Here is a 22,291-nt window from a genome sequence, read left to right as displayed (position 1 = left end):
ACTAAATATGCAATTTATCTTAAGTTCCCAGAAGTCATTAATTCAACACATAATTACCTACACGTAAGATTATTGCTAATATAAATGGTTGTCATTCATTTTTCATTGTTTTAGATTGTGACATAACCTATGGAAGTAAGGTGGATATTTATGTGATGTAACTATGTACAATTATTCTCTAAATCCGATCCCGATGTATCAATTATGCCTGCAGAAATTGTTACACAGCTGCCAAATGGAATACAATATTTTGTTTCGCATACATAATCTAATTTTTCAAAGACTTCGTTACGCTTCTCCGACCTGCATCCAAGAAGTTTCTTCCTCTTTTAGAAACGAAGTTTAAGCAATGAAAGCATAGTTTTATTGCAAATTTAAGGGCAAGAGGTGTTTTTTATTAGTTAACGTACATATTGTAGCCATCTATTTAAGTAATTTGGTCAATGCCTAGTATGTAAGACCTGTTACGAATTATCAATTCTTAAAATAAATCATGCAAAACGGTGGTTAAGTGCTACGACAATTTGTATCCTTTATTGTCAACGAGTTTACAATATGTTATTGTTTTGTATCGTGGCACAATTTCGACAACAATACCACATATGTTGTACGAAACATATTTCTCTTCGTAAAAGGCTGAAACTTATAGGTTATACCTAGCATAATCTTCAAATGGGGCTTCCGATAATCCATTATGCTACAAATAATGCCTTGTGAATATGAAGGTATAGATACTTTAAATACAAACGAAAACCTTATTCATGCTCATGCAGAATATTTGTATCAGCGAAGGTATCTGTCGTTAAGTAACGTTGCCTGAACTTGCCAATGACTTCAGGTATTTTACAAGTTTATTTCATCCCATTTTATAAATATCGCACATATCTCGTCATAGGGGTGGATCAAGTTCCTGTATTATATTGTTTTTCAAATAAACCTACAAAGTTAAGCGTACGTAACCCGAAATCTCTCATTTCTAACCTAAGAAATGCTTAATTCAAAACAAAACTGACAGGTAGTACATACGAGATGGGCGGTTCTATTTTTAGTACATATGCAATTATGAGAAATATATAGTGACATAAAGTAGTTGTATATAAGGATTTTAGAGGAACCGATAATAATGCATATCATAATTCGCTAAAATATAGTGACGTTATTTGAGCGTTATTTAATAGTCGTAGATAATAGTATATTATTATACGAGCATATAAAGTGTGCGATTATGACACGAGGTGAAGTTTGCAACACGAGCCGAAGGCGAGTGTTGTAATTTTCCGAGTGTCATAATCGCCTTTATATGCAAGTAAAATACGCTATTTTATCTACGACTATTTAATTAAATAGAAAATGCGGCATCTGAATCAGTTTGAAACGTAGCAACTTCATAGCGGTAGCGCAATGTACGCCTATGGTTTGGTTTGCGTTCGTTCATTCGTTGACGGTATTTAACCTCAAATCTAATTCAATGTATCGCAATGTACCTAAGTGGCGAACTAAATATGCAATTTATCTAAAGTTCCCAGAAGTCATTAATTCAACACGTAATTACCTACACGTAAGATTATTGCTAATATAAATGGTTGTCATTCATTTTTCATTGTTTTAGATTGTGACATAACCTATGGAAGTAAGGTGGATATTTATGTGATGTAACTATGTACAACTATTCTCTAAATCCGATCCCGATGTATCAATTATGCCTGCAGAAATTGTTACACAGCTGCCAAATGGAATACAATATTTTGTTTCGCATACATAATCTAATTTTTCAAAGCGTTACGCTTCTCCGACCTGCATCCAAGAAGTTTCTTCCTCTTTTAGAAACGAAGTTTAAGCAATGAAAGCATAGTTTTATTGCAAATTTAAGGGCAAGAGGTGTTTTTTATTAGTTAACGTACATATTGTAGCCATCTATTTAAGTAATTTGGTCAATGCCTAGTATGTAAGACCTGTTACGAATTATCAATTCTTAAAATACATCATGCAAAACTGTGGTTAAGTGCTACGACAATTTGTATCCTTTATTGTCAACGAGTTTACAATATGTTATTGTTTTGTATCGTGGCACAATTTCGACAACAATACCACATATGTTGTACGAAACATATTTCTCTTCGTAAAAGGCTGAAACTTATAGGTTATACCTAGCATAATCTTCAAATGGGGCTTCCGATAATCCATTATGCTACAAATAATGCCTTGTGAATATGAAGGTATAGATACTTTAAATACAAACGAAAACCTTATTCATGCTCATGCAGAATATTTGTATCAGCGAAGGTATCTGTCGTTAAGAAACATTGCCTGAACTTGCCAATGACTTCAGGTATTTTACAAGTTTATTTCATCCCATTTTATAAATATCGCACATATCTCGTCATAGGGGTGGATCAAGTTCCTGTATTAATTGTTTTTCAAATAAACCTACAAAGTTAAGCGTACGTAACCCGAAATCTCTCATTTCTAACCTAAGAAATGCTTAATTCAAAACAAAACTGACAGGTAGTACATACGAGATGGGCGGTTCTATTTTTAGTACATATGCAATTATGAACTTATACATATGCAATTATGAACTTATACATATGCAATTATGAGAAATATATAGTGACATAAAGTAGTTGTATATAAGGATTTTAGAGGAACCGATAATAATGCATATCATAATTCGCTAAAATATAGTGACGTTATTTGAGCGTTATTTAATAGTCGTAGATAAAAGAAATTAATTTGATGGGCAGGAAAACCTGAAAAGTGCTCATTATTGAGAATTACGCCGAAATTTTACCAAAAATACCAAAAAAACTACAAAAGTTTTTAAATATTTTAATAACTGCGAACAGGAAAAACTTTAAAAAAAGTTCACTTTTAACTAAATCGTGGGCGCGTGGTGGGTTTCAAAATTAATGTTTTATAACTTAATTCTTGAAACTATTTTTAAGATTTATTAACAACTTTAGAAATTGGCGGGAAGAGAGAGGGGCTCGAGAACCTTAATGCCAATTATAATTGAGGTGATAACTTCAGATGTGCAGAAAAAGTTAGATCTGGTTAGAGAATTGTTACAAAAATAATCACAGTCGTCAATCATGTTAGCATAGGTTGCCTAGCAATAATATTATTATAGTCGTGGACCGTGGTGTTCCACTATAGTAGTGTTTCTGGCAATTTCAAACAATTATTATCAATTTAGAGTACAGAGAAAACCAAGAAATCGAACGCCTGCATAAGGTCGTAACTTGCAGTGTAATTATACCCACATAAGGATAATGACATGATACAATTATCCATTGTTCTAATAGTATTATTAAAACATAAGTTGCAGAAGGCGGCCTATTCTAGCACGAATTCAAGTTTCGAACCTGAGCCACGTAGCGACGAAGGTTCGAATGAACGAGTGATAGAAGGCCTTCTGTGACGAACGTTTTATACTATTTTCTATGTTGAGCCCTTAATTATTATTTATAAAAAAGTATGTATTTAGTTTAAAATAGAAATATTGCCGCGTCAAAATAAAGTTGGCAGCACTGCGTACATCTTTCAAATGTTTAAATTAGTCTCCCTAAATTTTAACATTTTTCGTTATTGCGCCTGAAAATAGATACACGAAGGTAAAATTTGCAATGTCTGATACAACCTTTTCATCGACTCCGCCAGAACTACACTTAATAGCCGAAGAAGCAGTCGATAATCTGTTACCGCCAAAATCAAAAGGAGAGTATGAAAAAGAATACCTAAAATTTAAAGATTGGTGTGGCGCACAAAATCTGACAGTGATAAGTGAAAATGTTTTGTTAGCATTCTCTACAATAATGAGCAAGAGCTACAAAAGTTCTACGTTGTGGAAGAATTACTCGATGCTCCGATCTATGTTGAAAATTCGAGAGAATATTGATATTTCTAAATTTATGAAACTGCAGGCATTATTAAGACGAACATCAGTTGGATATGAGGCAAAGAAGTCTAAAATATTAGAATATCCTGAAATAGAAAGATTCATTAATGAAGCACCCAACACAAAGTATTTGGCAGCGAAGGTAATTTTATTAATTTTCAATCAACGATTACACACTGATACATTTATAGGTAATTCTAATAATTGGTTATTTCGGAGCATGCAGGCGGGAGGAACTAAAAAATTTGCTTACGGATGATATAGACTACAAGTCCGATTCAATTTTTGTGACGGTACCAAAAACCAAAACTAAACGTCCAAGGCTATTTGCAATTACAAATGCAATGTGGATAGGCTTAATCAAGGAGTATGCTTGCTTAAGACCTGTACATATAACTCACAAACGGTTTTTCATATTTTATCGACAAGGGCGTTGCACGGTGCAACCAATTGGTTTGAACAAAGTAGGCGAGATGCCCCGAATTATTGCAAGATATCTCAAGTTGCAGAACTGTGATGAATATTCAGGGCATTGCTTTCGCCGATCAGCAGCATCACACTTGGCGAACAATGGTGCAGATATAATGACACTGAAGCAACATGGTGGGTGGAAAAGTTCATCAACAGCAGAGGGTTACGTTGATCAATCTAAAAAAAAAGAATTGAAGTCGCAGAGTTACTTTCGGTTTCGACTACTAAATCCGAACAACCTCAAGCTGGACCCTCCACGAAACAATGTACGTACTGTTACTAGCGGAGAACAATCCACCCTCGAATCCACCACTGTTAACTCGTTACAGAATGTCCCCGGAATTACTATAAATGCAGGTGAACATTCCACGGTGACTGTTAAAATTTATAACAATTGTTCTTTTAAGAACGAAAGTTAGGTTGAGGTTAGGTAATTTAATTTTAGCACATTTTTAAGAAATCGTTTATGCAAAATTGTTTAATGACTTTATTGGTGTAATTTAATAATAAATCGTAGTGCGTGTGCATTTTTCATTTAATATGAGCTTTGATTAATAGTTTATTATCCGGGGGGTAACACCGATTTCAACCAAATTTCACAGGGGCCAAGGGGAGATGCCCACGGTACTAAAAAAACCATACCAAACCCACCGCAATTGTTTATAACAAATAATAGTTAATAACATATTTTATACAATGTTCCGTTACAAAAATTAAGGTGGCGCTGTGTGTAAATAAATCGAAAATCTGATAATTCATGTGCGCAGGTGCAATTCCTACCCAGCGGCCACCGCGTTCCAGACGCCATTGTTGTTTGTACCTGCTGAAGAAAACAGGCGCTTTACCTTCGTTTCGTTTATCGTTAGTATTCTGCTTTTTTTAAAGCAATCATGGCGTGTCAGAGCTGCTATAATACACTTCTTTCTTTTTCAGATTTATGTCACCGCGAACGGGACCTTATTTCTTTTTTGCCGGATCATTTGGTGCTTCCCGGACTCGTCGCCTGCCCCAGGTGTAAGACGGATTGCTACCTTGCACTAGAAGACAGCCGACTTCGTTTTAGATGCGATCGTAAGGTGAAAGTAGCGAAAACTAGGAAGACGAAAAAGTGCTCGTTCTCTGTTACAGCTGAGGATCCCATCTGGATGTCCCGATCGTGTGTGATACGCTACCCCCCGGATACGAAACCGTTACCAAAGCCATATGTAAATCACAAATAACCGTTATTCATATACGTAAACTTTCTAAATAATAAGCGTCGTAACATGCGTGTTTAGATTCGAATTAACAAAACCCTTGCGCACTGTAAATCGACAGTATCCGTGACTTTTCCTGAATCTACGGATTGCAGTCGAGTACGGGACAATCATCTTGACGCGAAACCAATTGTCTTCTTTTCTGCTCGACTAACCGGTAAGGGTAACTTCATACGCATACAAAACATAAGCATTTCCAATGCTAAAAGTAATCGTAAACGATTTACAAAAAGCGCATTATAAGAAAGTTAGCGTTGCATATGTGCAATCCATTTTTGACCTGCTACAAATTTTAGTTTATAAGAAGAATCTTACTCTAAAATTTATTTGATTCGGCATTAGTTTATTTTTATTCCAGTTGCCTACATACAACATTTCATTTAAATATCTTCATAAATGCAAAAAATCGGATTGCGCATGTGCAAAACATTCAACCTTAGTTAAACGTTTATTTGAGGTGAAAATTTCATTTAAATATCTTAACAAAAAAGAAAATTGCCGGGCAGACAGCATTACAACATTATAAGCGATCCCAAGCATCGTCAATAAATGGCAAACGTGTAAAATTATGGTACATGAAAAACACAGATTTTTTTCTTAAGCGGACAGCGGAAGCGGTGCAAACCTCGACACCATAACGAACCAAATAGCGAAAAAAGTAGAACAATAGCTCTTAAGATAAAGAACTCCTAGTGACCAGACGGACGGACGGACGGACAGACAGACAGAAGGACGGACAGGCGCACGGACAAAGTGGCCACAATATAGCGCATTTTTTAAAAATTTTTGTGGAAATGCGCTAAAGTTACTGATATAGTTCGTACCATGAATGAATAACGGATTAACGCTTATATTATGTAGGTTTTTTTGTTAACCGATCTCGCGGTGAACTAAGAGATTAACTTGCTGGTTTCTTCAGACTTGCGCTCTAACAGTCGGCTTAAAGCTGTGTGTCACAAAGAGTTATAAGTGGTTAAATGCTCTCCCTGATTTATTAGTTTCACATGAATTAAGTTGTAACACTCAGAACAACTGGACGCAGCTCTCGACACGAATCCTTAAACCAAAGAGCCAATCGAAGGTTGGCATCTTTATAAATTCACCGCTTGTTCTTGAACCATGTGGAACATTGAGAGATGATAAGAGGCCATATGGTGTTACTTCGATCCCTTACCCCTTACGGACCTACGTTACCGCTTATTTCTTATTTCGTACCTCATACCGTTACGGAACTCTGAATCGGCCTTAACGCGCATTATAAATGTTCACGCGCAACAAGTAGGGTTTCATTCCAATCGTTACGGTACGGCGTTGCGGGTACGGAACTATAAATTCAGCTTTAAACTTGCAAAGGCGATTCGCAGCAACCAAAGGCGCCGACTTTTGATAATTCCAGGGGGGGGGGGCACAACCGTTTCTACCGTTCTACTAAAAACATTCAAAGAAGCATCGACATTTTGTCCACAAATAAACTTTATTTCATAATACCATTGAATAAATGATAATACCTATTGATAATAGATACTCTTAAGTTAGTGATATGATAATAATACAAGAATACTTGGTAGAATACATTATACAACCAACCACCACTTACTGTTGGTTGTGTCCATGTGTCTTCAGTCTTGTCACTTGTGTGATCGCCACGGGCGCACGTAGCAACGTAGCAAATTGGAGAGCGTAAATTTACTTACTCTCCTAGTTATGTTATATCATATACAGTGAATTTTTTTTAAATGCGAACATAGGAGTTTGTATGCAATGTAATTTCCCCATGTTCGATTTAAAAAAAAACACATCAATCTATTGAGTAGTTCAAATGAGTAGTAGATACAATTGACAGCTGTCACATTTTTAAAAATACCGCCGTCCAATTTAATTACGAAATCGGTTAGGTTATTGCTTAGAATGTCAAGGAGGACACTTCCACATTTATTGTAATTGTTTTCGTTATTTATTTTCTTATTTTCTTCATTTATGTATTGAACAAATCAAATTAGTAGAATACCAGGTGCACATGACCTACCAATAATTTTGGTTGGTTCACAATGAATTGTAATGTCAGCGCGTGCCATGTGAAGTCAGGTTATCGTAAGTTTAAGAAAAATTTGTCCTAAAGTTGCTATGGCCTCACATGGCTTATTTAAAAAAATCTTACCGAGTGCTCTTTATCATAAAGACTATGAGTTGCTGTTCATAGTCACACAAGAGTGCGCGTTTTGGGAATGTGAACCGCGCACACCTCATAGATTGATGTGTTTTTTTAAAAATCGAACATAGGGAAAATACATTGCATGCGAACTCCTATGTTCGCATTTAAAAAAAATTCACTGTATATGTGATTATAACATCCTTCACTCAACGGTTATAGGTTCTAATGGTAACGCAAGTGCCTTCAAATTAATATTGTCCAAAAAGTTGATGATGGTATGCACAGTGAAATACTTCTAAGAATTCTTTATACCTATGTGTCACCTAAATCGTTAGAACAGTTTAATGCGGAAAAGTTATATTTACACTGATACACGAATTTATTATGATTAAACAGCGTAGAGCCGCATTTTGTTTAAATAAATACACAAGAGAAATATTGGATATAGTATAAAATAACATACTAGGTACCTACCTTCTTTGTATTCATTCTTAGAAAAACAAGTAGTTAATGGGGTGCTGTAACAAATGTGTTACCGCATTCCCACGTATGTTTAAAGTAAGGGTGTGTTTGTAAAGTAGTACCATTTAATTGTCGGCATTGGCACTGAGCGTAGCTTAATTAGTAAAATTATTATTCCAAAAAATCATCTATTTTTCCTTATTAGCACCTCTACTGTGGTTAAATTACGCCTAAGGGAAACGGCCTCCAAATTTTTTTGAAAATGGCACCTAAAATGAAGTTACGCCACTGCTTGGATATTAGCGTATATATAGCTTTTTATGAAAGTAACTTGTTTATGCAGCATTAAAAAAGGATGCAAGTTATTACAAAAACCCATTATATCTCATAAAAATTCATCAAATTCCAATCAAGCCAATTAGTTACTTAGAGGTACATAGCACCTATAGGTATTGCGAAACCTGCATACCTTTTGACATTGAAATAGGATGTGTGCAATTTCTACTAATTAGAGCAGTTTACATTTCGGAATTTTAAATTGTTTGTATTTAAAGCAAATGACGGTACAGTTTTGGGAGCAGACTTAAAACTGTTTGTGTACAAGGCAAAGTAAGTTGTTTATCCTTATCCCCACCATAACGGCGACAATTACTCTAAACATAATTTTTCATCAGTATGTGCTGTAAGACAGATAGTGATGTTGCTTCGAATAGGTTTTCTTGTAGCACTAATATCTCCTGCAATATTACCAGCTACAGGTAGGTACCGCAGAATCGTTTCAAAAATGGTTCATTATAATCATTTTATCAAATTAACAATTTTAACTAACTTTTGGATTGTTTTTTTTAAGAATTTACCAGGGTATGTTTCGCAGGTTTACGTAGAGGAGCGTCGTGTTTGACTCCAAATGGCGAAAGTGCAAAATGTGTTGCCGTGAACTCGTGCGAAGTTATTCTAAATGCACTTTTGTCCCGTAATGAAAGTGTTACAGCGTTTGCTCAAGAATCTCAGTGCGGCTATGACACGGAAGCGTTAGTGTGCTGTGGAACGGTTCCTTTTAAAAGCCGTAAGATTTTAACCCATTATTATAGATCAGGGCTATCCAACATAAGGCCCGCGACTTAGTTTTTTGCGGCCCGTAATAAGGCGGGCTACTAAAATGTATAAATTTCCCTCAAATATGAATTGTGTACATTACTGATCAAGTTGCGTACAAAGATGTTATAATGCTGCCCTCCAAGTTGTCTTTTTTTTAAACCGCCCTTGATTAAACCATGGACAAGATCCACACTTATTTGAACAATTCATTCAACTTTACACATTTTCCAGCAAGAGGTTCACAGTGTTACACTCCCAATCAGGAAAATGGACAATGTATACCCGTATCTGCCTGTCTCGTTATTGATAAAGCAGTTAAAGCCAAAGACAGAATCGCTGTTGACTTTGCAAGGGAGTCTCAATGTGGATACGATCTTGAGCCTTTGGTATGCTGCGGCACTATTGCTCGTCCTCTAAAAGAGCGACTCACATCGCACCGTTTGTTACCGTCCACACAACAGTGCGGTTTTGAGAAAGCCAAAAATCGAGTGTATGGCGGGCATCTCACGGATAAGGACGAATTGCCTTGGATGACGCTGTTGCGGTATAAAAATACTGATACCTCCGATGCCGGTTTTAAATGTGGCGGTACCCTTATCAGCAACCGATACGTGCTTACTGCAGCACATTGCGTTATCGTCAATATCTATGAAGGATATCAAGTGTATGTATAAGCTATTCCTTTTAGTAATAATGTAGGCAGTTATATTATTATTACACTTTCGCTAGAAATTGTTCAGCAAATTCAAAATGGTAGTAACTGTTGATTTACAATAGCATAGCGAAGATGTGGCTAAATATAATATCGTTCATTTTATAGGGATTCAGTTCGATTAGGTGAATGGAGAATTTCAACTGAACAGGACTGCGAAAATTTGGCAAATCCAGAATGTGCAGATCCTGTTGTGGATGTCAAAATCGAGGAAACGATACCGCACAAAGACTACAATAGGAGAACTGGAAAAAGTGATATTGCTTTGATACGATTAGCAAGGAGTGTTCCATTTACAGGTACATAACTTTAAGCAATAGCAACGTATTAAGACATGCCCTGCAGAGTATATTCGACCGATCTGTATACCACATCCAAACCTACCAGAACCTCGAGATAACACAGAGCTGTTGGTTGCTGGTTGGGGTGCTACGGAGAACAGTAAGCACCTAAAACGGCATGTGCAAACTACTAACCGTTTGTTTTAGGTTCCAGTTCAGATTATAAGCTAAAAGCCAAAGTTCCTATAGTGTCTCGAGAAGCATGCTCGATGAAAATTCGGCAACGCGGACCAATTACGGATGTTCAGATCTGTGCTGGTGGGTCTGATGGAAAAGATACTTGCCAAGGAGATTCAGGTGGACCTCTTTTGGGACAGTTCCCAGAAGTAATAAATGATAGGCAACAATTTTACCAAGAGGGGGTTGTTGCATGGGGAGTAGGTTGTGGTGTACAAGGATTTCCCGCTGTATACACGAGAGTGGCTAAGTACGCGACGTGGATAACTGACAATCTTCGAACTTAGATCGATCATTATACAAGCACTTCTTAGATATGCGCAATTTTATAAGAAAACCTGTAAGTTATTGCCTAATACAAATTTGTAGAATTTAATTCCTTGTTTCTTATCATGATAAAATCCAATAAATTCTGTTAATAATAAATTTTAATAGGAAATAATATTACTGGTATTCCCATTCGATAGCAATAAACATTACTAATTTATCTCCTTACAATTGACCTTTTGACCGAAGAATCCATTTTTATGCGTTTCATTTCTGGAATAAATGAAATTCTTGATCAAGTAAGTGCGTCCATAAAAGTGATGGTTATTAACTACTGTACGATGATGATGACCGCACGAACTCGTTAACCTTCAGGAATTTGTGTAAATGGGAATTCAAAAAATAGTAAATAGTAGATACATAAAAATGCTGTTGTGAAATTTCCAAATCAAATTTCCCACTTATTTTTCATTTATCATAACGTGCGTAAAGTGATCATAGTTGAGAACATTTTCCAAATGCCGAGTCGATACTTAGCTCTGATGTATACTATATTGTGAAAATGTTAAATTTGCTTTTTGTGCTATTCATTACGTTCGCATCAGTTGTTCTGCCATATGGTACGTATGTAGTTGCTATATGTGGATAAAATAAAATAAGACTACGTAGAATTGATAATCATTTTCGTCTACTCGTAATCATGAAATATTCATTGATTACTCAACATAGGAAACTTCGTACTTTATGAATTACAAACATTAGTGTCTCACATACAGTAAACGGGAATCACTTAATATGTGTTGTAGGTATACGTATATAATTATCGGACTCATGTTAAAATTTCATTCACTCAATAAAATATATAAGCACGAGAGAACGCAAGAACCTAATATACGAAGATGAAGAGCCACATAATTTTAGGATACATTTTTCTTAAACTTACGATAACTTGACCTCACAGGCCACGCACTGACGCCACAATTCATTGTGAACCAACATTCAATTATTTGTAGGTCATGTGCACTTAACATTCTATTAATTTGATGTATTCAATACATAAATGAAGAAAATAAAAAAATAAATACCGAAAACAATTACAATAAATGTTCGAAGTGTCCTCCTTGACATTCTAAGCAATAACCTAACCGATTTCGTGATTAAATTGGACGGCGGTATTTTTTAAAAATGTGACAGCTGTCAATTGTATCTACTACTCATTTGAACTACTCAATAGATTAATGTGTTTTTTTTTTAAATCGAACATAGGGAAATTACATTGCATGCAAACTCTTATGTTCGCATTTAAAAAAATTCACTGTATAAGTTTAAAAACTTTGCTTTGAGTTTATTTGGTCGGCATCGGTCATCATCTGTGAACAATTTGTTCGAACTGCTCAGTTTGTCTTTGAATTTCGGTAAATAATAAATGTAACTGGACTTCGAAATAATGTCGAGGGTGCATAATAATATCATTCATTTTTTGTTTATGTTTACCACATTTCACATTTCAATTCCGTTCGTCTCACTATCAAATCTTTATCTTAACTACTATATTGCATTTTTTCGGCTATTTATGGATTACGGATTATGTCATCGAGCCTTGCACCAAGGAAGGAATTTTGTTATATCACTAAAAAAAATTATATCAATCAGTTTTTATTTACCTCAATTTTACACTTTTCGCTATCATTTTGGACCAGGAAAATTTTGATCTAATCCACATTCTGAGATAGGAAGCGGTCACATGCATTAATAGAAAAAATGAAAATTAGTGTTGTAGTAGCTATGGTCGTTATTTAGGCCATTGTTTATTATCTGCAAATGTTAAAGAATGGATTGCGTTTTGGCAGGCTTAACTTTCTTACTTACTTTCTAAAGTTTTAAGAAAAAGAAGGAAGAAATTAAATGCACATGATAAAATACAAAAAATACGTAGGTAAACTGAAAACACGCAAAAAATTGCGAATGCGCAGACGTACATTTCTTAAGTCTAGTTTACAAGATACGATATATCGTAACGATGTGACTGTCAAAACTCAAATTTATTGTTCAAATATATAAATCGAAAAAGTGAGTACCTACTGTTTGTCGAGTGTCGATTGGGGATATTCGTTCAAACGGTTTTCGCCAGGGGGGAAGTACCTGTTGTGGTCAGTTTATATCGCTTGTTTAGTCATGAAATTGAAAGAGTCGTGAAGACGAAGAAGAAAACAGAGCTGCTAGTAGTTGCTAAAGAAAAAGCATTTTCATACAAAACTATAGTAGTGAATAAATCGCGAAATGAATCCAATGATTCGCAGAAATTGATGCCGGCCGGCATCAAGCATCCAATTCCAATTCCAATAAATCGCTACAATCATCTATTCACACGCGACGATAAAATCGTAACAATTCGATCGTTACGATAAATTGTTACAATATACCGTAGCACGCTTTACAGTTTACTTTACACTAAAATTAATTTAATTAATCTTTCATTGTACTCTAATGAAAGGTCTCAACGAAAGGAACCGTTTTCTACCAACTACTGCCCTTCTTTCTGTCTTATCAAAATACGGGCCAGAGGGGGGTGGGGTGGGGGGTGGAACTAGTTTTATCGTTCATGGTACTCTAATGAAAGGTTTCAACGAAAGGAATTAATTTCTACCAACCATAGCCTCCTCCTTGACCTCTTATCGTGATCGGGTATATTCCCTTACACCTCTAGAACGCATTGTCGGAAGAGGGTACTCACAAAGGGCGATTGAGACGTCTGCAAAAAATATATCCATTAGTGCACAGTTCATACTTGTTTTGTATATCAACCGTATGCATATTTTACGTTGTCATATAGCAAATTGATTGCTCTTTTCAAATATTGTATAAAAATATAGGCAACATGGTTACAACCAATAAACGTGTTTGTAATGATCATCATGGTCAAGTGCAGGGGCAGAAACAGTAGATAAAATTGCATGCCAATTCAATCACATTTACCTATATTAAAATATTTAAAAATTAAAGGGGGGAATTGAATTAGAGCTCATTTGTATTTATTAGTTTCATTCACGTTCTCTATTAATTTCTATTTATACGTAGAACAACAATAAAAATATAGACATAATATTGCTCGCCATTGATAATAGCGTAGGTACGTGCTAACACAAAACACGCGTAACTAAGCTCGCTGAATAACTGAGTAATGAGAGATATGCTTCTGATAGCCCAATCCAATTCGTTCCTCCGTCAAGCTTTTATAGGTAAAAAGCATCTAATGATGTTTTTCTGTAGAGTTTAGTCTACTAATTAACTCCCTAAATTCGTCTGTTGATACCGATGTCCAAACGGCCCAAAAAAGGAAAAAATTGAGTTTTTCAAAAAGTTCCTTTTTTTAATGATCTTTACAACAGTGCCTTTCGTTTGACGTTAGCTCTCATGGTAGGTAATGAAAATATAAGGATTAGTTAGCCATTCGCTTAAACAGTGTTTTGCAAAATGTTACTTTTTAGAATATCGTTTAGGCCATTGCTCTTAGACGAATCAGAATTTTAAAAAAAAAGTTTAAATAAAAATTATTGCTGGTAACATAACGAATCCAACGAGGGATAATGTTTGAAAATATCATTCTTTATAAATTATAACTAAAGGCACACGAATAAAAATATATGACGTCGCACGGAGCATGGCCTAATAAGAGTATGGCACGGAGTAGTCAGAGACTTATTATACCTAGACCGCGCATACAATGACACTCGCGTATAAAAGAGTGATGCCACCATGTTTAGGCAACACATCATACTCGTAATGGCAAAGCGCGAACCAGTTTAGCAAGATCCTACATATAACCAGTCGAAATAACTAGAATCATTGCATTAAAATTTTATTCAATGGTAAAATGAAATGTGCTTATCGACATAAAAATGTTTATTGGCTTTTAAACAATACTCATTTGTTGTATAAATGTCTAATTCTCACATCTACTTTGTTTATTTTCTTCTTTTCGTAATGAATACGTATTTGTAAAGAATACTTCAGTATTAAGTTTATTCACTGCAGCCTGCAGGACATGATTATGATATAATGATGATGATATGATCTTGAAGTGCCAAAAACAAATTACATCCGTGGAGACTTCTGCGCGACTTACAACAAAGACGCCGACTAAACAAATTCATATCTCTGTTACACTATCGCAAAGATTGTTTCTCAAAATATTCTTGTGCTTTTCTGCTTTTTCGATTCCATTCTACATAACTATACCATTGAATTTGATAGTTATAAATTCAATGACTATACTTAGATGTAACTATCCGGTAAAAAATACCTTATACGAAAATTTACACTAGATTACATTTATTTCATTATTACCGTTTCTAAACTTTTCTGAGAACATTATGTGTCTAGAAAGTGTGCGCTTTCGATTCAGCAAAGAAATTTTAAAAAATACTGAAAAACTAGCCCAGTTCAGCGATATAATCCCAGCAAAAACAAATAGTGAAGATTGGAGCGCGAAAGTTCTTGCCTTTAGGAGTTCGGTGGGTGGCCTACCATGTTGACAACATTCAACTTGAGTTATGCGCGGTCTAGGTATAACAAGTCTCTGGGAGTAGTACGCTTTTCAACCGATTCAATGAGTCCCCTCTTTCAAGCAATGTTTTTATTCACTTCAACTCCCGTAAGTAGGCATCTTCTTGTTCATCTTAACTTAATCTTCTGAAATAATTATACCTTCTTTAATTTTTCTCGAAATCGTCGTCGCTATGATCATCTTCTTGTGTGTCTTGTGAAGTATATTGGTTAACACACACCTTTGCCCTACATTTACCTACAATTGGGCAAACATGCCACTTCATTATTTTTTTGGCAGGACCACCGGGACACACATTTTTGGATTTGCAAATAAGAAATACAAACTTGTTTTGCACGAAAAAAACAAATCACAGTTATATTTTGTGTCCGAGTATGGTTGTCAGAATGGGGCTAATTATTCCCGTCGCATTTAATTTCCACCCATATTCTTAAGAATACACAATTAGGGATATAACATATAACTATACTTTTCCATAATAAAATATTCATAAAAAGCTTTTAAGAATTGCTGTTTCAAGGCTTCAGTTGTAGGTAGAAGTTTATCAATGCCCAGTTTGGCCGACAATTTTGCTCGCAACTCATTTAAATTGGAACAATGGGAAATCGAAATGACAAAATCATACAATATTTTTGGATCCTTTGAAATAGGGGTCAGTAAAATTCATATGCTTTACATCAAGTAAGTCGTAGTCAAAAACTTTCCATGCGGATGCTTTTCCAATTCCGTTGAACTGACTGGTAACATCCAGTTACGAATGAAATAGTATGTACAGGCATTGAATTTATAAAATTCAATGATATATCATATATAGGTAGGTAAGGTTTTTCCGCACTTTCCTGACCTTCCTGAAGTCGACCTATTCTATTTATCCACAAAAATCATCACAGACGATCTGAAGTGGCAATGTTTAAATAAGAAGACATCGACATATCATTACATCTCACTTTTTAACATTGTAAGAGCGACGTAGATTTAATTTAATATTACACTTTAATTTAATTATTCACTCGATTAATAATCATGCATAGTTTGTTTACGTTATTTTGATTATGTATATTAAACTAAGTAAAATCTGTTATTGAGAACTTATATGTTTAAAATATTGGCTCGGCCGTCAATAAAGAGATAATAATAATAATCTGTTGGGGAAATTTAATAGAGTTTGTATGTACAAATTTATCTTTTTGTGCATATACAATGGTCGATTTCCAATATAAATGAGTTGCGAGCAAAATTGTCGTCCAAACTGGGCATTGATAAACTTCCACCTTACAAGTACTACATTGCATTGAAAAGCAGTTTGACTCCTATCTTAATCCTTAATTGTGAAAAATATGGGGTGTAAATTGAATGAGACGGGAATAATTGGCCCATTCTGACAACCATACCCGGACTTCCACAAAACTGCGATTTTTTTTTCGTGTAGAGCAGTGACGGGGAAATACCGGCCCGCGGACCAAATCCGGCCCGCGACATGGTTTGATCCGGCCCGCAATTTATACCAGTCATCTTTAAAATCCTTAAAAAAATATTCATGAACAGGATGATTGAGAAACGTCTTGACTCTTGAGAGCGTTTTTTGAATTTCTTCCACAAATTTGGACTCAAATTTCGACGCTATAATTAATGATCAAACGAAATTTGTCCTACTAACCCAAGACATCGAAAAAAAATTTTTTGTCAAGCTGATTTTTATACGTATAAAAAATCCTCTTCGGTCCGCTTAAATGCTGTAATTACTTCATGTGGCCCTCTTTTAAATTTATTTCTCCATCCCTGGTGTAGAGGTTTGCGAGGAGGTTTGTATTTCTTTTTTCCAAATCCAAAAATGTTTACAAAGCAATAATTAATTTTTGGATGTAAAACAGGACGGCGTTCCTGCCAAAAAAATAATGAAGTGGCATGTTTGCCCAATTGCAGTAAATGTAATGAAAATGTGTGTGTGTGTGTTAACCAATATACTTCACAAGACCACAAGAAGATGATCTCGATAACTCATTAAATTTATTATTTATTGATCGAGAAAAATTAAAACAATCATTAATCAATTAAGTTCAAGTATGAACAGGAAGATGCCTACTTACGCGAGTTAAAGTGAATAAAAACATTTCTTGAAGGAGGGGACTCACTGAATCGGTTGAAAAGCGACAACCGCTACTCCGTGCAAAGTCATACATTTTTTATTCGTGTGCCTTTAATTATAAAGATATTTTCAAACTGTACATCGCGTTCGATTCGTTCTGTTACCAGCTATAATTTTTATTTAAACTTTTTTTTAAAATTCTGATTCGTCTAAGAGCAGTGGCCTTATAAACAATATTCTAAAAAGTAACATTTTGCAAAACACTGTTTAAGCGAATGGATAACGATTATGTGTGCGTTCTTGCCGTATATGCAATGTAAAATGCACGGAGAAAAATCCTTATATTTTCATTCCCATTAGAGCTAACACCAAACAAAACGCGATGTTGTAAAGTTCATTAAAAATAGGAACTTTTTGAAAAATTCCATTTTTCCTTTTTTGGGCCGTTTGGACATCGGAATCAACAGACGAATTTAGGGGGTTAATTAGTAGGCCAAACGGTACAGAAAAACATCATTAGATGCTTTTACCTATAATAGCTTGACAGGATGGATTTCTAAATCACTTTTGCGGTCGCGGTAACTGTACTATGGGCCGAATCTCACCATACCTCACTGCATTTATGGCCATCTTTACCTGTCCTTTACGTTAATTCTTTTAATTATTTTTCACATAAATGTTAATATGTGTAACCTTCAGTATACAGGGCAACAGGCAAACTGAAATGATTGTCGCTTTTCAATTCAATATACTTATATACGTTCATTTTCCTTTTAGAAAAGGAGCATTTAATTTGGGAATAGGGGACTTAATTAGCACCTAATTGGCACCTAATTATGCAATATGTTTGATTATGTTCTGCTGACTTTGCGCTGCTAGATTCATGGGCAATTTTCTTTACACAAATGTAAGTACGACATTAATACCTTTCATTCTATGCGGCAGTAAATATACCGTTTCCTCCACATTTTTGGAGAAATGAGCCAAAAAGTATGATGTCTCATTAAAGCGCCATCTGACGGTTATGAATAACCCTAAATTAAGACTGCAGCCCTTGACTGAAAACTTTAGTGTAGGTAAATCATACGAAGTTTTTGAAAATATATAGGAGCATTCGTGGTTTTGAATTTTCTAATTTTATATACAGGGTCGCTATTAAAGGAGGAACCACCAAAGCTCTCACCCTCAAACCGTTTGGGACATAGATATGAAAACTAGAACGTTTCCATTTTAAATTATTTCACATATTTTGAGGTTAAAAAATGTGTTTCTTTAATTCTTTAATAGCGACCCTGTATATCACCCAGAATAGATGTTTCGTCCTATAGCGGTTACTGTAGGATCAATAATGTCCAGCATTTTCTCTTAGCCACAATTAAACATGACTCTCAACATTTATTACTTATATAGCACTTTTTGCATTTGGCCACATGGTATAGGTTATTTTTCAAAGATGTTTACCCGACTGCCCAAGAAGTCAACGAAATAGGAAAAATACGTATACAAAATTGGTATAAATTGGGTGAAGTGAAGTGAACATATGTTTGTAGTTTAACTGTCAGAAATCGTACCCATTTTGAGAAAAAAATTCAACAATCAGCAGGATATTGTGGAAGTGTTCATGGCACACTTTGAACATCAATGCAATCATCAACCGGAAAACATTGTTTTGTGCAGTTTCAAACACATCAATTAGTAGTAGAAGAGCCATAGTTCTACTAAATTTACTATTACTTTTTTCTTATTACAGAGAGTGGAGACCGTTGCATTACACCCAACGGCGAATTAGCAACTTGCGTACCCGTTCATTCGTGTACTCATATTTTTGAGTCCTTGTTATCTTTGAATTTAGAGGTATTAGAATTCGCCAAAGAATCGCAGTGTCAAAGTAATAAAGAAACTTTAATATGTTGTGGTAACGCGACGTCTTTGAACTTGAAAGCTGAATTTCCGATGGGAAGGTTAATTCCAAACAAAAGTACGTGCGGAATACAAGATGGTACTAATAGAATATATGGTGGTCAACTAACTACATTAGAAGAATTCCCTTGGATGGCTCTTTTGAGTTACATTGACGGTTCGGAGGTAAGATCGTTCAAATGCGGAGGAAGTGTAATCAATAGTAGATACGTTTTAACTGCTGCCCATTGCATTCGGATTAATCCAGCGCTGGGAATCAGTTTGTATGTAGCCATCATTTTTTAAAGTGTGTGTTCAAAATTTTCTAGACATTCAGTCCGACTAGGAGAATGGAATGTAACATCTGATGAGGACTGTGAAGAGTCTGGAAATGAATGTGCGGATCTCGTCATTGATTTAAAAATTGAAAAACAGATACCGCATCCAATGTATAGCATGCGCACAGGTGAAAACGATATTGGATTATTGAGATTAGAAAGGAACGTTGAGTTTAGTGGTAAGGCTTAGCGTTTCTGACCACTAATCCCAAGGTTTAGATTGCAGCGTATATCATGCCAATATGTTTACCTTTAAATGGAGGAGATAAACGCCTATCCAATAAATCATTGGTAGTATCTGGTTGGGGAGCAACGGAATATGGTATGGAAGTAATGTTTCTTCTTACACTAACAGAATTTCTGCTATTAGGGCCTCAATCCGAAGTGAAGTTAAAGTTAAACGTACCAATAGTCTCAAATGAGCAGTGTCAAAAAGCACTAGGACACAGAGGAACAATAACGCCCAATCAACTTTGCGCGGGCGGAGAAACAGGAAGAGACGCTTGCCAGGGCGATTCAGGGGGACCTTTAATGAGCAGCTGGGAGTTGCAGGACATGAAGACGCAGTGGTATTTGGAGGGTATAGTGTCATGGGGAAGTAAATGTGGAGTGCTAGGATATCCGGGTATTTATACTCGCGTTTCGAAGTACTTACTTTGGATTATTGACAATGTCGAAGAGTTTTAGACCAAATTTAGCTAGATTAAATAAGTATAGGCTTACGGCCTGGCGCTTTTTTAGTTTAGATAAATATTTATAAATAGCAATAAACAATTGAATCATGGAATTATTTTTATAATAAAAATCATGCACAGACCCATAATTAATGTTTAATGTTACAACTCTTTGTAACAGGGAATCGCTTGGCCGTTTTCAAAAATTTGGTTTTGAATTTGTATTTTCGTCAACATAGGGAAACTTCCGCTTCATACCGAACGTGGACGAAAGTATGTCTGGTGCGATACCAAGAAATGTATTGCCGAAAACGAGCGTGGTTACCACGATCGATTTCAACCTAAAAGCTTCGGTTCATTCTGTTTAAAACCGGGCACGTGATGGAAATGCGGGGTTGATATTGGTTGTTGGTGCACGCCAGTCGAGGTCATTTGAGTGAATAAATAAGTTCCTTTTCGGTTTTTCTTGTGGGCGAGTTTCAAATAGCGAAAGAAGTGTGAAAGCGAGAGACTCCTGCTGCTTGATTGCGCGAGTTGAACCGTACCAGTTGACTGCGTTAAAAATTAGATTCAAAGACAAATTCCTGACCAATCACGTAAACTGTTGAAAATTTATTGTTTATTTTCGCGAACCATCGCGTACCATTTTTAATGTATTGAAATTACGGAAGTTATAAAAGTAGACGCGTGCCATTTTGTGCTCGAGAGATTTTATTTCGAGTATGAACGAAGTTTTGCGGTCGAAATTTCAGAACCAAAAAATGGATTTATTGAACGAAATTTATCCAGAGTGGTAGTAAAAATTGAACAGCTTCATGTAAAGGATGTTAAGTAGCGAGAATAACTCGTGTAAAAAAGTTCATGCAAATTCAGGCGTCTGACGAAATGTGAGTTACCTGCAATTTTATATGTGTGAAGAAACGAATTACAATAAATCCCGGGGAAGAAAAACTAACCCAATTCGTATAGATTTACGAGTGGTAAAATTTACACAAAGGAACAGTTTCGAGCCGCAGGTCCGCAAATAAAAAACGGGAGTAAATAATCTGACATTAAATATAAAATTCACTGTGATAAACAAGTTTTTTCGGGTAGCTAACAGTAACGGCTGGTTAAAAGCAAGTTTCTCAAGGTTGAATGGGGTCATTGGACAGCGCATTGTCCGATAAACCAAATTTGTATATACAACCATGGTATAATAAAAATATACAACGGAATACGGCGAGGAATTCAACGACAATGAATCAGTGCATTTTTCCTGCAATAAGACATAGTTAATAAGGGCAAAATGAATATTGACACAGCAGTGGAATTTTATTCCTATGCGTAATCACGATTACCCTTTCGCGAAATTAAAGCCGGTTTGCTCGGGTTCGCAATACGTGGGGACATTTTTGTTTTGCATTAATCACGGAGTCGACTGTGCCATTGAAGCGGTCTGTTTCCAAATTTCTAAAGGGATTAGCATTTCCCAAGGAGAGGAAAGCTCAATTGTAACCTGAAAGTAATCTCATCTCCGTCAATTACTGAAAGTTGTTTTAAAGTTTTTGATTTGTATAAAATAGTGGCCGATTATTCTTAGGAATTTGCGTAAGAAATTTTGTTCGAACTAATTGTAATATTCCTAAAGGAATCGACCCGGGAAAATTTCGAAATTTCGAATTTTATCGATTGATAAGAATAAAATCCAAGCAAAGTATTTGGGGTATTTTAGTTTATTGTTGGAAACTTGGCATTTAATTGCAGTATTACTAATTCTTTGGTTGGATTAAAAATGTGTTTCGTATTCAGGGGTATGTATTAAACAAGAGAAGGTATCTACCAAGAATTTATGTATAGAAAAATGACAGTTTGGATAAGGATCAAATTTAACATGGATATGTGATCACAAAA

The 22,291-nt window shown here is 35.4% G+C and overlaps 3 protein-coding genes and 1 long non-coding RNA gene across 6 annotated transcripts; 3 read left to right on the top strand and 1 right to left on the bottom strand.

The window, feature by feature from the left end:
* Positions 1-108: 108 nt before the first annotated feature.
* LOC116163276 lies at positions 109-1,210 on the bottom strand. Of its 2 annotated transcripts, XR_004143716.1 has the most exons (3): positions 956-1,210; positions 755-910; positions 109-697 (listed from the first exon to the last, which is right to left on the bottom strand). It is a non-coding gene; the product is annotated as an uncharacterized LOC116163276 (long non-coding RNA). The 2 variants fall into 2 exon arrangements; XR_004143715.1 differs by having other exon boundaries at positions 755-1,208.
* A 2,362-nt stretch (positions 1,211-3,572) lies between these two features.
* LOC116163272 lies at positions 3,573-4,826 on the top strand. Of its 2 annotated transcripts, XM_031477143.1 has the most exons (3): positions 3,573-4,040; positions 4,090-4,635; positions 4,699-4,799. In XM_031477143.1, exons 1-3 carry the CDS (start codon positions 3,627-3,629, stop codon positions 4,786-4,788), a joined length of 1,050 nt encoding a protein of 349 aa, XP_031333003.1. In that variant the 5' UTR covers positions 3,573-3,626; the 3' UTR covers positions 4,789-4,799. The 2 variants fall into 2 exon arrangements, with proteins under 2 accessions (XP_031333003.1, XP_031333002.1); XM_031477142.1 differs by having other exon boundaries at positions 4,090-4,826.
* A 4,034-nt stretch (positions 4,827-8,860) lies between these two features.
* On the top strand, positions 8,861-10,943 carry LOC116163265 (phenoloxidase-activating factor 1-like). Its single transcript, XM_031477134.1, has 6 exons — positions 8,861-8,997; positions 9,114-9,305; positions 9,569-10,001; positions 10,158-10,348; positions 10,395-10,490; positions 10,538-10,943. The coding sequence occupies exons 1-6, from the start codon at positions 8,937-8,939 to the stop codon at positions 10,852-10,854; spliced, it is 1,290 nt and encodes a 429-aa protein (XP_031332994.1). The 5' UTR covers positions 8,861-8,936; the 3' UTR covers positions 10,855-10,943.
* A 111-nt stretch (positions 10,944-11,054) lies between these two features.
* Positions 11,055-20,514, top strand: LOC116163274 (phenoloxidase-activating factor 1-like). The gene is made up of 5 exons (XM_031477145.1): positions 11,055-11,454; positions 19,238-19,670; positions 19,716-19,903; positions 19,951-20,046; positions 20,095-20,514. The coding sequence occupies exons 1-5, from the start codon at positions 11,397-11,399 to the stop codon at positions 20,409-20,411; spliced, it is 1,092 nt and encodes a 363-aa protein (XP_031333005.1). The 5' UTR covers positions 11,055-11,396; the 3' UTR covers positions 20,412-20,514.
* The last annotated feature ends 1,777 nt before the right edge of the window (positions 20,515-22,291 follow it).

The sequence above is a fragment of the Photinus pyralis genome, unplaced genomic scaffold (genome assembly GCF_008802855.1).
Source record: "Photinus pyralis isolate 1611_PpyrPB1 unplaced genomic scaffold, Ppyr1.3 Ppyr1.4_LG2, whole genome shotgun sequence".
Classification (NCBI taxonomy): domain Eukaryota; kingdom Metazoa; phylum Arthropoda; class Insecta; order Coleoptera; family Lampyridae; genus Photinus; species Photinus pyralis.
The sequence above is the reverse complement of the archived record's forward strand: the minus strand, read 5'-3'. Positions and strand labels throughout refer to the sequence as shown.

What these genes read in the sequence shown, in the direction of transcription:
- LOC116163274 (XM_031477145.1), top strand. Translation starts at nt 11,397, where the DNA reads ATGTTAAATTTGCTTTTTGTGCTATTCATTACGTTCGCATCAGTTGTT. An exon ending in ATCAGTTGTTCTGCCATATG is followed by an intron (nt 11,455 to 19,237) that starts GTACGTATGTAG and finishes TTCTTATTACAG; the next exon opens with AGAGTGGAGACCGTTGCATT. An exon ending in AAGGAACGTTGAGTTTAGTG is followed by an intron (nt 19,904 to 19,950) that starts GTAAGGCTTAGC and finishes TTTAGATTGCAG; the next exon opens with CGTATATCATGCCAATATGT.
- LOC116163265 (XM_031477134.1), top strand. Translation starts at nt 8,937, where the DNA reads ATGTTGCTTCGAATAGGTTTTCTTGTAGCACTAATATCTCCTGCAATA. An exon ending in ATCTATGAAGGATATCAAGT is followed by an intron (nt 10,002 to 10,157) that starts GTATGTATAAGC and finishes TTCATTTTATAG; the next exon opens with GGATTCAGTTCGATTAGGTG. An exon ending in AAGGAGTGTTCCATTTACAG is followed by an intron (nt 10,349 to 10,394) that starts GTACATAACTTT and finishes CATGCCCTGCAG; the next exon opens with AGTATATTCGACCGATCTGT.
- LOC116163272 (XM_031477142.1), top strand. Translation starts at nt 3,627, where the DNA reads ATGTCTGATACAACCTTTTCATCGACTCCGCCAGAACTACACTTAATA. An exon ending in CAAAGTATTTGGCAGCGAAG is followed by an intron (nt 4,041 to 4,089) that starts GTAATTTTATTA and finishes ATACATTTATAG; the next exon opens with GTAATTCTAATAATTGGTTA.